General features: G+C 39.0%; 1 protein-coding gene across 1 annotated transcript in view; it reads right to left on the minus strand.

Moving 5' to 3' along the window:
• Positions 1 to 383: 383 nt before the first annotated feature.
• Positions 384 to 16,748, minus strand: part of LOC127878483 (uncharacterized) — a 59,597-nt gene continuing 43,232 nt past the window's right edge. The window contains exons 9-20 of the mRNA XM_052425009.1: positions 14,318 to 14,428; positions 13,300 to 13,423; positions 12,244 to 12,339; positions 11,176 to 11,225; positions 9,677 to 9,851; positions 7,525 to 7,790; positions 6,731 to 6,885; positions 6,097 to 6,265; positions 2,398 to 2,502; positions 1,439 to 1,807; positions 1,087 to 1,200; positions 384 to 768 (exon numbers count right to left, since the gene is read on the minus strand). Coding sequence (XP_052280969.1) covers positions 386 to 768; positions 1,087 to 1,200; positions 1,439 to 1,807; positions 2,398 to 2,502; positions 6,097 to 6,265; positions 6,731 to 6,885; positions 7,525 to 7,790; positions 9,677 to 9,851; positions 11,176 to 11,225; positions 12,244 to 12,339; positions 13,300 to 13,423; positions 14,318 to 14,428 — 2,117 coding nt within the window. The 3' untranslated portion in view covers positions 384 to 385. The remainder of the gene's footprint in view (positions 769 to 1,086; positions 1,201 to 1,438; positions 1,808 to 2,397; positions 2,503 to 6,096; positions 6,266 to 6,730; positions 6,886 to 7,524; positions 7,791 to 9,676; positions 9,852 to 11,175; positions 11,226 to 12,243; positions 12,340 to 13,299; positions 13,424 to 14,317; positions 14,429 to 16,748) is intronic.

Raw genomic sequence — 16,748 nt, forward strand, 5'->3', positions numbered from 1 at the left:
GAAAAAATACAACCCAATAATATTAAACACACCGAGATTGTCGTCGCTTAAAAGAGAAGTAAAATTAGTTTTTTAATACGTTACTCTAGATCTGGTAATGGAGCATTCATTATAAAGGTTGTATCACAATATACAAATTATTATGAATTCCAGTGGCGGATCCAGGATTTCGGGTTAGGGGTTGGGATATTGAAATATTTGGGTGCAGCGCAAAGCCCTGCTAGGGAGTTCAGGGGGGCGAAGCCCCCCCGTAAGCGCCACAATTTTAGTGGTTTTGAAGGCTTTGACAACCACTTCGTACGCCGCGTCCGCCCCCCCCCCCCCCCCCCCCCCTTGGATCCGCCTATGATGTCCAATACAATTGAAAAACGAAACAGCGCCGTTATTAGACGCAGATTCCATCAACTATCCGAATATTGTCTAATCCGAATCGTACGTCATCGGATGAATACTGTTGACGCCTCATTTCAAAACCAATACGGTCATAAAATTCATTCCAATTTTGCGGTTGAACAGTCATCCTGACCGTTGTCCAATCAAAAGAAGTCACTTTACTTGACCAGTAAATGTTTTGGTTATTTAAAGTCCCACTCATCGCGACGTATGTTGCGAGTACTATGTTGGCTGAAGAATTGTGGAACTTCTTTATGTCGAATATTACACAGTGTGGAAGGGTAGTAAAAAGTGACGACAGAGGTGGCGTGGTCAGCTGAGACAACGCCATGAATCCGAAAGCCGACGGATTTCCACCAGCTAAAATGAATTTATCTGCAAAATAACATAAATAAAAGTGCATTGTCCGTAACTAATGGAGCAACCAAATTAATTATGCGATAAACAATCGAATATAAATAAACATAAGATATTCAACATTTATTTTAAAAAAAACTCTACAAAACCGTTATTTAGTTCTGGTCACGAGAAAAAAAACTGTGCACCTGCCATATGTTAAGTCCTATACATCCATTGCTTTAGTAGAATCGATATGTTTAAGCGATACACATATGAAAAAGCAACCCTATACTGAATGTTTTCTCTGCAAACGTGGATCTAAAATTATGAAGTCAGATTGTGCTTTGATTTTACCGGATTCATCGCCTTCCTTTGGCTGTTTCGTCCATGGTACCGCATACCCACCCGTCCACTCGACATACCCGCACGAGCCACCCGCGTTGAAATCACAGGTTAGATACGCGTTACCTGTTACAGAAAGGCGCAGTTGCTTGTGGGTTATGTGTCAAAATTGATGAATGTAAACACGCCTTATTCATGTTATTGTAGTGTTAAGTTGATTCAATAGCTTTGACATTAACTCACATCCGGACAAGCAGATCAACTGAACGTTTTGATATACAGACAAGTTTTAATCGTAGAAATACGCGAATATGTTGGGTTTACATTCTGCACAATCACTTTTACATTCTTGTACACCACTTACCTAAGCATGGTCCAGGCACGATAGTTACGTTATCCAACCCCATACTGTACACGTTACCCTCGTCGTATGATGACGTAAAATGTAATCGTCTTACGTCACTTCCTACGTCTACTTCTGTCGGCGTCCACATCTTTGACGAACTATAATGGGTAATGACTCGCCATAGCAACCGTTTGTGGATGACGCCTTCATTAACGTCATTACCGTCAATCACGCCGAAGACTGATAGTGTTATGTTAGAATTTCCACTAAGTTTAAAAGAAAACTTCAAACACGAATTAGTGCTTTGAATAAACTCTGGGGATTCTAAAACTGCGCTCGTGAATTTTGATTTCACATAACTGGGCTTGACGGCCTGCAGAACCATTCCTGAAACGACAAATGAACACAACTTCTGAAAATATCGTAAAAGAACAAACTGGACGTAGGGTTTGACTGGTTAGGATTATAGATCATACAGTTTATGTATGGTTTTAAATTATAAGATATCCTTCTGTTTCTCGTGTGTTTTTTTAAATGACCATTTTGCGTACATTGCACTGATCTTCAACATGTTAAGAAAAAAAACAAGCTAACCGATAATATATTCAGATCAGCTAGTAACATTTATTTGTACTTGTTTGTCGCAATGGTTACCGCTGCGGGTAGATTGGGAAAACAGTTGACCATTTGTTGCACTGATTTTGCGCATGCACTTATTGAAAAATAATTTATAATTTATCCATAAATGCATACAATAAGAATAGATTCCTTGTTCACATCAGCAGAACGTTCCGTTTAATTACGTTTGTACTAGAAAAAGCATTACAACGACAATGAAAAAAAATCATAATTCAATATTTACTAGTTTCAGACAAATTTTACCCATCATTATTGTTGACTTGAAATAAAATAGTTAGAGTTTAGTGGTAAACGCCCGAAACTACGTCACATCTACATCGTGTTCCAATATCTCCTACCATTGGTGTATTTGTCCCCGGGTCCTCTGGTCCAAAAGTAGGATCCTTGGGAGGAGTCCGTGTAACCACACCAGCCGGCCTCGAACGTGCAGTTCACGGAATTATCTAGAGTATATAATACAATATAATAAGAGTGTTAAATCAAATACTAATGTAAACGTTATTTACTAAGGAGACATTAGCTTGTAGCTATTCGACTATATGATACCATGTGAAAATACACTATAAGTCCGGATTGCAAATACATAACTACTTGTGCGAGAATGCATTCATGACATAACAATAATGAATAAATCGCAAACAAAGACAATAATGCTCTGGTAGGGACTAACACACCGCCAATAATTCACGACCATCGCTCAAAAGCGGACAGGTTTTAAAAGACCAGTTTTGTTTTCCTGCATATTTCACTGGTCTCAAAACGAAAATTAATCCAATAAAGAAAATATGAAATAACGCAAAAATAAGAGCATCGTTCTGGGGAAACGGGAGCTAATGAATGTGCATAAAGTGTAGTTCCATATAAGTCTGGGGAAACTGGAGCTAATGAATGTGCATAAAGTGTAGTTCCATATAAGTCTGTGCAGTCTGGAGCTAATGAATGTGCATAAAGTGTAGTTCCATATAAGTCTGTGGAAACTGGAGCATATGAATGTGCATAAAGTGTAGTTCCATATAAGTCTGTGGAAACTGGAGCTAATGAATGTGCATAAAGTGTAGTTCCATTTAAGTCTGTGGAAACTGGAGCTAATGAATGTGCATAAAGTGTAGTTCCATATAAGTCTGGGGAAACTGGAGCTAATGAATGTGCATAAAGTGTAGTTCCATATAAGTCTGTGCAGTCTGGAGCTAATGAATGTGCATAAAGTGTAGTTCCATATAAGTCTGTGCAGTCTGGAGCTAATGAATGTGCATAAAGTGTAGTTCCATATAAGTCTGGGGAAACTGGAGCTAATGAATGTGCATAAAGTGTAGTTCCATATAAGTCTGTGCAGTCTGTGGAAACTGGAGCTAATGAATGAGCATAAAGTGTAGTTCCATATAAGTCTGTGGAAACTGGAACTAATGAATGTGCATAAAGTGTAGTTCCATTTAAGTCTGTGGAAACTGGAGCTAATGAATGTGCATAAAGTGTAGTTCCATATAAGTCTGGGGAAACTGGAGCTAATGAATGTGCATAAAGTGTAGTTCCATATAAGTCTGTGCAGTCTGGAGCTAATGAATGTGCATAAAGTGTAGTTCCATATAAGTCTGTGTAGTCTGGAGCTAATGAATGTGCATAAAGTGTAGTTCCATTTAAGTCTGTGGAAACTGGAGCTAATGAATGTGCATAAAGTGTAGTTCCATATAAGTCTGGGGAAACTGGAGCAAATGAATGTGCATAAAGTGTAGTTCCATATAAGTCTGGGGAAACTGGAGCAAATGAATGTGCATAAAGTGTAGTTCCATATAAGTCTGGGGAAACTGGAGCTAATGAATGTGCATTAAGTGTAGTTCCATATAAGTCTGTGGAAACTGGAGCTAATGAATGTGCATAAAGTGTAGTTCCATATAAGTCTGTGCAGTCTGTGGAAACTGGAGCTAATGAATGTGCATAAAGTGTAGTTCCATATAAGTCTGTGGAAACTGGAGCAAATGAATGTGCATTAAGTGTAGTTCCATATAAGTCTGTGCAGTCTGGAGCTAATGAATGTGCATAAAGTGTAGTTCCATATAAGTCTGTGGAAACTGGAGCTAATGAATGTGCATAAAGTGTAGTTCCATATAAGTCTGGGGAAACTGGAGCTAATGAATGTGCATTAAGTGTAGTTCCATATAAGTCAGTGGAAACTGGAGCAAATGAATGTGCATTAAGTGTAGTTCCATATAAGTCTGTGCAGTCTGTGGAAACTGGAGCTAATGAATGAGCATAAAGTGTAGTTCCATATAAGTCTGGGGAAACTGGAGCTAATGAATGTGCATAAAGTGTAGTTCCATATAAGTCTGTGGAAACTGGAGCTAATGAATGTGCATAAAGTGTAGTTCCATATCGTTCTGGGGAAACTGGAGCTCATGAATGTGCATAAAGTGTAGTTCCATATAAGTCTGGGGAAACTGGAGCTAATGAATGTGCATAAAGTGTAGTTCCATATAAGTCTGGGGAAACTGGAGCTAATGAATGTGCATAAAGTGTAGTTCCATATAAGTCTGTGGAAACTGGAGCTAATGAATGTGCATAAAGTGTAGTTCCATATAAGTCTGTGGAAACTGGAGCTATTGAATGTGCATAAAGTGTAATTCCATATAAGTCTGGGGAAACTGGAGCTAATGAATGTGCATAAAGTGTAGTTCCATATAAGTCTGGGGAAACTGGAGCTAATGAATGTGCATAAAGTGTAGTTCCATATAAGTCTGGGGAAACTGGAGCTAATGAATGTGCATAAAGTGTAGTTCCATTTAAGTCTGTGCAGTCTGGGGAAACTAGAGCTAATGAATGTGCATAAAGTGTAGTTCCATATAAGTCTGTGGAAACGGGAGCTAATGAATGTGCATAAAGTGTAGTTCCATTTAAGTCTGTGGAAACTGGAGCTAATGAATGTGCATAAAGTGTAGTTCCATATAAGTCTGGGGAAACTGGAGCAAATGAATGAGCATAAAGTGTAGTTCCATATAAGTCTGTGGAAACTGGAGCTAATGAATGTGCATAAAGTGTAGTGCCATATAAGTCTGTGGAAATTGGAGCTAATGAATGTGCATAAAGTGTAGTTCCATATAAGTCTGTGGAAATTGGAGCTAATGAATGTGCATAAAGTGTAGTTCCATATAAGTCTGTGGAAACTGGAGCTAATGAATGTGCATAAAGTGTAGTTCCATATAAGTCTGGGGAAACTGGAGCTAATGAATGTGCATAAAGTGTAGTTCCATATAAGTCTGGGGAAACTGGAGCTAATGAATGTGCATAAAGTGTAGTTCCATATAAGTCTGTGGAAACTGGAGCTAATGAATGAGCATAAAGTGTAGTTCCATATAAGTCTGTGCAGTCTGGAGCTAATTAATGTGCATAAAGTGTAGTTCCATATAAGTCTGTGGAAACTGGAGCTAATGAATGTGCATAAAGTGTAGTTCCATATAAGTCTGTGGAAACTGGAGCTAATGAATGAGCATAAAGTGTAGTTCCATATAAGTCTGTGCAGTCTGGAGCTAATTAATGTGCATAAAGTGTAGTTCCATATAAGTCTGTGGAAACTGGAGCTAATGAATGTGCATAAAGTGTAGTTCCATATAAGCCTGGGGAAACTGGAGCTAATGAATGTGCATAAAGTGTAGTTCCATATAAGTCTGTGCAGTCTGGAGCTAATGAATGTGCATAAAGTGTAGTTCCATATAAGTCTGTGGAAACTGGAGCTAATGAATGTGCATAAAGTGTAGTTCCATATAAGTCTGGGGAAACTGGAGCTAATGAATGTGCATAAAGTGTAGTTCCATATAAGTCTGTGCAGTCTGGAGCTAATTAATGTGCATAAAGTGTAGTTCCATATAAGTCTGCGCAGTCTGCACAGGCATTACAAGACGGCAATTTCCACTTTTATGGAATGTTTCGTTTAAAGAAAGTCTTTTTTAACAAAACAAACATTATATGCGGAAAGTGTTAATCCGGGACGACACTTTACGCACTTGCATGAAGCCCAGTTTTCCCAGACCGAGGCTAATATAACGTACTGTTGACATGGGCAGATGTATGTCCGTCTATCCATTCAAGGAAGGATGTGACCCTTGTGTAGACCCCCGGGCGGTTGGTGTTGCCGCACATGTCCCCCCAGCTGACCACCCCGGCCACCATCCAGCGACCCGTCTCCGTCTCGCACAGCAATCCACTTCCGGAATCACCCTGGAAACGCGACATGTATTTGTCTTTAGCATACAATGGACCACTAAGTAGAGTGTTGGATCGTTACGAGTTCAGCTCTTTAGTAAGTATTAATTTATTAAAAACAAAAGGCAAACATCCGATACGAAATGAAAAAATGTCCACATTGCCGGTAAGACAAGAAGTAAAATAGTTAATAGGTTAACGTCGGCTGTAGGAGAATTGCGATCAATTGATGATGTAATCTATCATTCGAAAAGTCAGGTTGTCAGTTTTTGTTTGCAATGGATGTTGACACTGTTTGTTGGAAACCGACATCAGAAATCACAATTGTCTCTCCAATTATATTACTATTATGTGTAATAGATATTAGTAAGTTTATTAACAATTCATTTAATAGCAAATAACACTAGTACTGTAAAGGAATAAAGTGTGTTTTTTTTACTACCACTCAGCAGCAACAACATCACTCAAATACTACGGCACCTTGCAGGCATCCATTCCCCCGCCTGTGTATCCTGCGCACATCATGGTGTCCTTGATGTACATCTTGTACGAGTACAGCTCGGTGCACGTGTCGCTATGAACGATCTTCGTGCGCACGTGGCGAAGATACCTTGGGGCCAGCGTCGTGTAGTAATCTGGTATAGAATAACGAAGGGAACATGAACATTTTAAAATTTTAATATGGTTTCTGTTCTTTTTAAGTAGATACGATATTATATGGTATATAGCAATTCGTTAGAATGATAGTTTAAATGATGTGTGCTTCGTGGCCCAAATCCTCTACCAGGTAAGAGAATATATCGGCCGCGTGCTTTGAAAACTGGGCTTAATTCATGCGCGTAAAATGACGTCCAAGATTAGTCTGTGCAATCAGTGACGAACAAGTCCGCCTATACTGGATGTTTATTTAGAACAGACTTCATTTAAACGAATAATTCCATAAAAGCGGAAAGTGTCACCCCTGATTACCATGTGAAGACTTAACAAGCTTATGTGAGAAACACTTATCGCGTACATTTCATAAAACGTGGCACATGGTTTCGACGATGAGTCAGTCAGCACAAGCGAACGATTTACACATACAGGCTCTTGAACCATGTCAAACCTGTGTTAGGGACATTGCTAAACATGTGTCAAGTATTCCACAATGCGTGTTATAACATAGTGTTTCTGAACCCAAATAATAAAAAATATACGCTTTCGAAATATAGGAAACATATATCTGCATATGATCACAACAAACGTACAGACATATAAATAAAATACGAAGTTACTTTCTACATTCCACACGCCGTATCCAACAACGTAGCAATTTGACGACGGCGAAAATTGTCGACCGTCCCATGGCAAACACGCGGCATTGACGTCATCACTGAAATCAAGCGGCCGCTGCAGGCGTAACAACGCGATGTCGTCGCTGTAAATGAAGTTGTAGTCCGGGTGAATGATGACTTCCGCCACGTGCCTGACCTGACCCGTGACGTCAGAAAGATCATGTGACCCCGCCACGATCGAGAGTTCCTGGGGGCTGAACAGAAAACTGTAAAAAAAACAAACACATAACCTTCAGACAAACATAAAATGTTTCATGTGATCAAATTAATCATTTATACCCCCAATACACCGACTCCGTTCTAAGTACGTTCTGAAAAATGTGACTAAACGGGCTCGAACTGTGTCAGAACGGAGTGATCGTAGTAGCAACGTGTTACAAACTGTCTTCGAACTTTGTGGACGCCCTGGAACGGGGTTGAACGGGAGAGGTGTTTCAGAACTTTGAGCCTACTCAAAATTTTCTTCCGATCATCCCGTTCTACAATTAAACGTAGTAACAATGAAGTGGAAACGGAATGGACGTACTAAGAACGGATAGGTCGTATTAAGGTGGAGTTAGGAACGTGCCAGAACGTAGTGCGATCGGACCGAAATTACCTGTACGATGCCACACAGATCGAGTCCGTTTCTGGTCCGTCCAATCCGTTCGCAGACAGACCGACCCCGTTAGCACTACGTCTCAAGTACGATATTGTTTCGTGAAACTAAACAGAAACTAAACGAAAACGTTTGCAACAAGTTCTATGAGTTCTAAGTACGTTCTTAGTACGTTGTACTCGTTTTAAGGGGTTCGCAGTAGGCTCAAGTACGTTGTACTCGTTTAATGCAGTTGTTACAACGTTCAAACCATAAATACAATACGTTCAGACAATGTGCATATAAATAGAGGTCGTTGTCTCAAAATTCATCATTTGTGATATTAAGTTGAAACATGAACAATCTTGGAGCTCTTAATTTTGTAAATGTTGGCTTCGTGCAATTTTTGCTAGAATCAGAGCAGCAATATTCTGTTTTGTTGGGCCGAGAAAGAAGGCGAGACGACACAGAACTTGTTGGGTGAGAAATTTGGCGGAATTATTTCTTGGTGGCATTACACATGTACGTCTGGTCGGCTCAAAGCGTGAAACATAAATGAGAACTGGCAGGAACGTAGTCGGTTTTATTAATCGCCGTGCAGAAAATGGCTGCAACTACGTCCTAAACGTACTAAGAACGTAATAGGACGGAGTGAGAACTGCCTTTGAACGAGTTACCACTGCACAACGAATAAAGAAGAACTGCGTACGAACGTAATCGAACTAGCTGAGGACGGGCTCGGTCTGACTGGAAACGGTATACCAACGGGGACAATTGGGAAATTGACCCGATTTGAACTGGATAAAGACGGACTGGCAACGGGATAGGACGGGATAGGAACGAGCTGCACGTAGCGCGAACTGTGTATGAATGTCATTTAGTCATATTGCAGATTTTTTTCTGACCAAAACTGCAAATTTAAGCAAGTTCACATCCTGTTCTGTATTTTCTTCAAAACGTGGTCTAACTGTCTAAGAACGTGCTTGGTGTATGGGGCCCTTTAGATAAAATCAACATGCTTTAAAGATATGGCAAGTATTGCACTGTACACTTTCTAGAGTTGGAGTAACGTGACCTGGACATGAACAACTAGACAGAAATTCAGCTCTATTTATACTTGATCTACGGTTCGTAAATGGCTGAAAATCTTAAGTAGCTTATTATAGTTTAAGCCTATGATACTTTATAAATGTGCCTCGCTCTGGAAAAACGCGGATTAATGTTTGTGCGTAAAGTGTTGTCCAAGATTAGCCAATGCAGTCCGCAAAGGCTCATCTGGGACGACACTTTCCGCCTTAACTGGATTTTCGCTATAAAGAGACTTCCTCAAAACTCGTTGACTGTATAAGCTTATCTGGAATGACGCTTGACGCACAACCATTAAACCCCGTTTTGCTAGATCGCGCGCGGCTCAAATATAAATAATCATATTACACTTGCTCGATCTGCCCGCCGCTTCTTCCTGAGTGAAACGATTTTGATTGGTGTATACTATTAATACAATTCATAGCTTACTCTTTAACGCAATGACCGGCTGTCAGCACCCAGTGTCGGCTGATAATGGTCCCACCGCAGTTGACAATTCCAGGTCCGACCCGCAATCCTATAATCCATGGCCACTGCCCTGTACTGGACACACTTCCGCCGACGACCCTCTTTTTCCGGTGTTTGTCCGCTTTCTGACCACATCCTGTTTCCGGCATTGACACATTTACAAAATTTCGGATGTAGAATTAGACATTTTCTGCTTTCAGTAATATTGCATGTGCATCGCAATGTGGCTTATGAAGACTCTATCGCTTTTTAAATGTACAACGTCGCATTAGAATTATGTTTCATAAATAATAAGTTGCCGCGATCCTTCAACAGCTACTCTCTACTGACGACAAACAATACGCATACTTGTAATGATAATTGGACTGCGTTTAATGTGCAATCATGCATAAGAAAGTAATTTAATGCATGTGCTCAAAGTGTCGTCCCTGATTAGCCTGTGCGTCCGCACGGGCTAATCAGGGACGACACTTTCCGCTCTATTGATATTTTTCGTTTCAAGAAAGTCTCTTCTTAGCAAAAATCCACTTATGGCGGAAAGTGTCATCCCTGATTAGCCTGTGCGGACTGCACAGGCTAATCTGAGACGACACTTTCGCACATGCATTAAACCCCTATTTTTACATAGAACGGCCCATATTAACATAAAAATGATGCTGTTGATGATGCTTTTGCTGCCGATGATGGTCATTTTTAATTTTTGTGATGATGACCATGATTATGACGGCAATGATGGTGATGGTGTCTTGACATAAATGGTTCTCATTATATTAAATTAATATGATTACTCGACACATATTTTATGATATAGCTCCTGTTTCTTGGGTTGAATTGACGTTGGTGTCTCAAATCTACTTTTTAGTATATTTTCCGTAAACCGGGTACTTTGCAGTATACCTATGAGTATTTGGGGGTACTTTTACGTTCTACCTGAGACGCCAATGACCAATCGAGCATTACTTGGCGACAAAAAGTTTTTTTAGAAATCGCATTTTCTTTTGGACCATTGGCTACTAGAAGTCAACTGAATGTTTATATGTCAGAGATAAAAGAAAGACAAGGAAATGGATCATACGAGTCTAGGTATGGGCTCAATGCATGCGCGGGAAATGTCGACCCAGATTGGCCATTGCTGTCCGCTAATATGGGTTGACACTCTCCGCTAATATGGGTTGACACTCTCCGCATAAACTAGATTTGCGCTAAGAATAGATATCTTTTGACAAAAAAATACCATACAAGCAGAATTTGGCGTCTCTCATTATCATGCGCGTACTGCACAAGCTTATCTGCGAAGACATTTTATGTACATGCATTAGCCCACTTTTCCCAGAACGAGTGTACAATCAAGTAACTTTAAATTATTGGATAAACAACCTTAGACCAGTTGACATGTGCCTCTTATCTATGTATGTGAAACTATAATTTACATGCATATGAAACTTGTATGGAACACTTACCCGAGTCCATGCACACAAGCAATGTAGACGTGTCGTTTGCGCACGATGCACTGGAACAATGTTTATTTAAACAAGTTCAAGATGGGCAGTTATAAGGTTATTAGAGCGAAATCTTGATCTTTTTTCGGCTTAATTGATGCAGACTAATTTCGATCTAAATTTCTTGGAGTTAGAATGTATTATTTTCTTTATCTGGTAAGCATTAATACACTCTTTTAGTAATAATCATAAGAATAGTATAGTATCTGTAATACAACAAACCATGTTTGTACATTTATCGGATATATACTTATTGTCATTCATTCGCGATCTTACAGGAACATGTTTATTTTGTTGACAAATATTTTGTCTGAAATTTTCATGAATTAGTTACCGTTAGTTATTCAGGTAAGGGTAATTGGCGGTTTAAAGACTTTTCACGTTACTCTTGCCAATAAAAGTTGAGCTTATTAAAGGGCATTTTCACACTTTGGTAAATTGACAAAATGAAAACAAAGTTGTTTCAGAATCGCAAATTTTTGTTTTAGTTATGATATTTGTGAGGAAACAGTAATACTGAACATTTAACATGCTCTATAATATCCATTATATGCATCTTTTGACGATTTAAAAACTGAAAATTACTGGAGCTTTTTAGATCCAATGTTTACATTTATCAATATAAAGCATTTAATGACAAACTTCAATTGATGCCAAAATCTGTGAAAAGGCCCCTTTAAAAGAGGTGACCTTGGTAACAATAAACACAAATACTATTACAGTGGATTATATTATTGCTTTGTAACGTGTAGGTGGGTTTTGTTCCTTGACGGGTGAATTACGGATAATTATAGATACATCTACGTCATCCGTAATGAATATTATACTAAGTTGATATAAATAAACGAGCAACAAAGATTATTGCAGATAAACTGACTTGCTTATTAACTACGTCTACTTATTTAATGTGGCGCTTACCCAAACACTTCCCGGGGGGGGGGGGGGTATGGTTCATGGGTATTTTTCATTGATTCACTACTCAGCCTAAAATAACAATTATGATTATAATTTATATCAAAATATACATACCGTTTCTCAAACACTATTTCCGTTCCCGTCAGTGTCAGTCGTGCGTATTTCTGTTGTTTGCCGCTCTGCTTTATTGGTAGCACGGATTGAGATTGACTGCAAGCGAGACGTACAGATATAATATAGAACTGCATGTGCTGAGTTGCAGAACAGCCCTCAATATACACTATCAAATGAGAGATTGACTGCAAACGAGACGTACAGATATAATATAGAACTGCCTGTGCTGAGTTGCAGAACAGCTCTCAATATACACTATCAAACGAGACGTACAGATATTTATAGAACTGCCTGTGCTGAGTTGCAGAACAGCTCTCAATATACACTATCAAACGAGACGTACAGATATAATATAGTACTGCATGTGCTCAGTTGCAGAACAGCTCTCAATATACACTATCAAATGAGACGTACAGATATAATATAGAACTGCCTGTGCTGAGTTGCAGAACAGCTCTCAATATACACTATCAAACGAGACGTACAGATATAATATAGTACTGCATGTGCTCAGTTGCAGAACAGCTCTCAATATACAATATCAAATGACGTACAGATATAATATAGAACTGCATGTGCTGAGTTGCAGAACAGCTCTCAACATACAATATCAAATGACCCATGCTCTGGGAAAACTGGGCTTATGTTCTCCATAAAAATCTAAGTAGCTAGTTATATTTCCAAAGTAGACATGGACAAAGAACTAAAATGGGCGTGTTTTCCTTGTTTTGAATGGATATATTTATTTTGAGGAAGATTTTTAGTAACCAGTAAAATCGCCGGCTGTCTGTGCTTGCGGTGAACAATGGGCTTATGCGAATTCATTAAGTGTCGTCCCAGAGTAACATATCCTGTCTGCACATGCTAATCAGGGACAATGCGTCCCACTTTCATGTTGTTTTTTTTTGTGTGTAAAGGAGTTCGTATATATAGAGCAAATCCACTGAGGGAGGTTCAAAGCTTTGAGGTTATCACAGTTTTTTAAAACTTATTTATAATTCAATATTTAAGTGTAACATAAAAGCAATATACATAAATCATATCGTAAATTGTTACCGATAACCTAGTTTTTTGCAAAGCAGGTCACTTCCTGTCTGAACCGTGACGTCATAGCACACAGAGTGGTCTTCTCCTGCTATGTTGACAGCCAGTGTCCCGTGCGTGTCGTCCGACAGCGTCACTGTAAGGAAATAATTATAATACAAGTGAGCGTCGATTTTTGATAACGGGATTTCACGCATGTGCGCAAAGTATCGTTCTAGATTAACCTTTGCAGCCACCACCGGCTAATCACTTTCGGTGCTGTACTGCATGCACAGGCTAATCTGGTACGACTCTTTAAATTAAAAAGCTTACCAAAATCATGGACACTATATGTTGTTTGTGTTATTTTTGGAACAACAAAATGTATTTTCTTGGTTTGTGTCGTCCATCTTGGATTTAGACCCCGTAGGCACACAATTTATCTTTAATGAGCATTTTGTTCTTAACAAAAGACAAGGTAGAACAACATCAGCATATTAACGAATAACCTTCCAATCATACACCGTTGGCCTCCGTTCCTACTAGACAGAATGAATAATATGTTATAGTTTCATCCCACTAGCTGGCATGGTTGTTGAATTACATGCGACACAAAAGGTCGATGGACACACGGACGGTATATATTTGTGTACGCTTATTCTAATCAGAACTGTTAGTCTCATAGGAATGTTTTAAGATAAGAAGTATAAGATAATCTTTTTAAACTTGACCAACGGACGAAAAGAAGAATACACGGATAGACGGACTGGTGTAAATATGGAACCCCATTTTTAACGTGGTCATTTAAACGTTAGTCATTATACACCATGAATACTAATAATATCGGCAGCGGTAATCATACCATCGATCAGGGGGAGGGTGCGATAACCGCTACAAAGAAAAAAATATCACAGTGGTCTCCCCTATATATATTTGCGCTTTCAAAAGAATGGGAGACCAAATGTGAAATGTGATCAGCATTAAAATAGATTCATTATTCAGGCTTCGCGACATCTGAGTTATATTAATATTTGAATGTTTTGTAACCAACCACATCCGGTCTCGTCCTCATTGAACGCGCACTGGCTGATCCCGTCACAGCGGTGAGAATTGGGGAGACATTTGCCGTCACTGCACGAAAATTCACCAGTCGAGCACGTGGCTGAAACAATCAAATGTATGTAATCAAAACGTATAATGCAGTAGACTACCTCAGCAGCATATTTTATCAATATATGCATAAAATTAGGTCGGTCCTTTAAAAGTTACGTACGTGAACAGTTAACATAAAATCACGGCGATTATTCAGTGACATTCAATACACACGTTCATATTAATTGGTAAGTTCTAAACGGATAAATTGACTGATTGACATAACAATTCATTCGCTGTAAAATAACTCTAAAAATATTTATATAATGTTGTTCAATCAGTTGTTTTCTAAAAAAAAATATTACATGCTTTTTTCTTATCAAATATTGCGATTGAGAACCATGTTAATTAATAATATAAATATTGCGTTTAGTATTTAAACTGATGCTTAATACTAGTATCGTGTCGTTTCTCCTTTAGACTCGATACAAATTATTTTTTCTCATGTGTATAAATAATATTATAAAAATTTCGGGTCCTATGCCATATGCGGCAAGCGTGAGGCCAAAGCAGGCTGCGCAGTCTGGTCAGGTATCCTGTCCGCTATAAATCACACCAATTGTCTGGGCCTCATTAGTGACCGGTTAGCGCAGTGGTTGGAACACGCTCTGCTCCCTTAAGCGACCCGTGTTTCCTTACCCGGAAACATGATAGTTTGGTCGGTTTTCGTCGTACCCGCCAGGTGAGATTTTTTCCAGGCACTACGTGTTCCACCAAACAGCTTAAGACCACAACAAAAAGTAACATCAATAAGTAACAACTGCATAGCTGGATATTACAGCTTTATTTCAAAATTCGCCCCAATTGTCGTGAGTCTTGTACGTTAATTGGGTAAGAGTGCTGGGACACACGCAGGGTCCTTGCATAAGTAGGCCGTCGCGGAAGGACGTCATGAACTTCGAAATGCACACACACTGGTTTCCTTAGCGGACTGTGTAGTTCCTGACCAGACTGCACAAATGCGGTGGCTGGTCTGGAGTTATTATGGTCGCATATGGCTTATGACCCATTTTTGCATGACGCCGGTCATATAAAAACGAAACTGAAGTGCATGATTCAGATGTAAAATGCCAGCCGGTTTAATCCAAGGTAGTTGAATTATGGGATGCATGTACGACGAACCATTCACAAAATGCAATCTAATATGAAGAATAATGAGTGTGATACGGCAATTGACAGCAGTCATAGTATGTTTATTACGGCAATAAATGCAACGCTCACTGCATGATATTGTACGTACTTTAATGCGGTCTTCCAAGAAGACGCGCTATTTGTCTGCGTACCGAGACAGATGTATGCGATACATAGAGAATAACAGGTTACTGTCCCATCGTTTTGTAATATATCAGGCAAGGCTTAGAATAATGTAACGGCGAGGCTAGAATAATGTAACGGCGAGGCTTGCCGAGCCGTTATTTTGTTCGTGCCGAGCCTGATATATTACAAAACGATGGGACAGTAACCTGTTTTTCTGTTTATCATACCACATGTTTCTAAAAATCTGCAAAACAATCCATTTTTTATATTTAAAATGTACGGATCCCCGCTAATTTGGCTGATCCGGCTTTTACACGTTGACATAAATGTAGCAACGGCGTTCGAAAAGACGACACGAATAATCGCTTATTTTAAACACCGAATAGCGAAAAAAAGTTGTTTGCACTACGAATGATAAGAGTACACCCGCTTTAATTATAAACGTCTTTAATTGGAGATCAGGAATAGACTGCAGCGACAAATTTAATCGAAGAACACACTTCACCGAATAGTTTGGAGACGCCATTTTGGAGATGTGTATTGAAATTGACATTTTGATGATGGTTTCAATATTAACATAAGCGTGTTAAATCGTTTGTTAAAACATTGAGGATTAGCATACAGTTATCATTTGCCTTGACTTTCTGTGCAACACTTGCGAGTGCAATGACTTTATCGATATTTAAGACTTATTGTCCCATTGATGACGTCATTTAACTTTGTAGTGCGGGCTGTGGTTATTTAAAAAACACACACAACGTTTTTGTGATTTATGACTTTAAACTAGAATAAAATGTATGCGTTCTTGATATCAAATTGTTTGTTTTGTTGAACCTGATTAATGTTGATAGAAATTGTTGACTTTATTGCAAATCCCACGTAACTTCAAACATTGACTGATATAAGAACTTCCTGTTGACCATGATATAAAAAATATATCAGGCAACGTTATATCTGGCAGATATCAATGCGGTGGTATGATAAAATATAAATGTTTGGAGAAATTAATTTTCAACCCGCCGCAAAATATTACTAAGATCAAACGCCGTGAAATTAACAATAATACAACTAAG

The sequence above is a fragment of the Dreissena polymorpha genome, chromosome 4 (genome assembly GCF_020536995.1).
Source record: "Dreissena polymorpha isolate Duluth1 chromosome 4, UMN_Dpol_1.0, whole genome shotgun sequence".
NCBI classification, from domain to species: Eukaryota; Metazoa; Mollusca; class Bivalvia; order Myida; family Dreissenidae; genus Dreissena; species Dreissena polymorpha.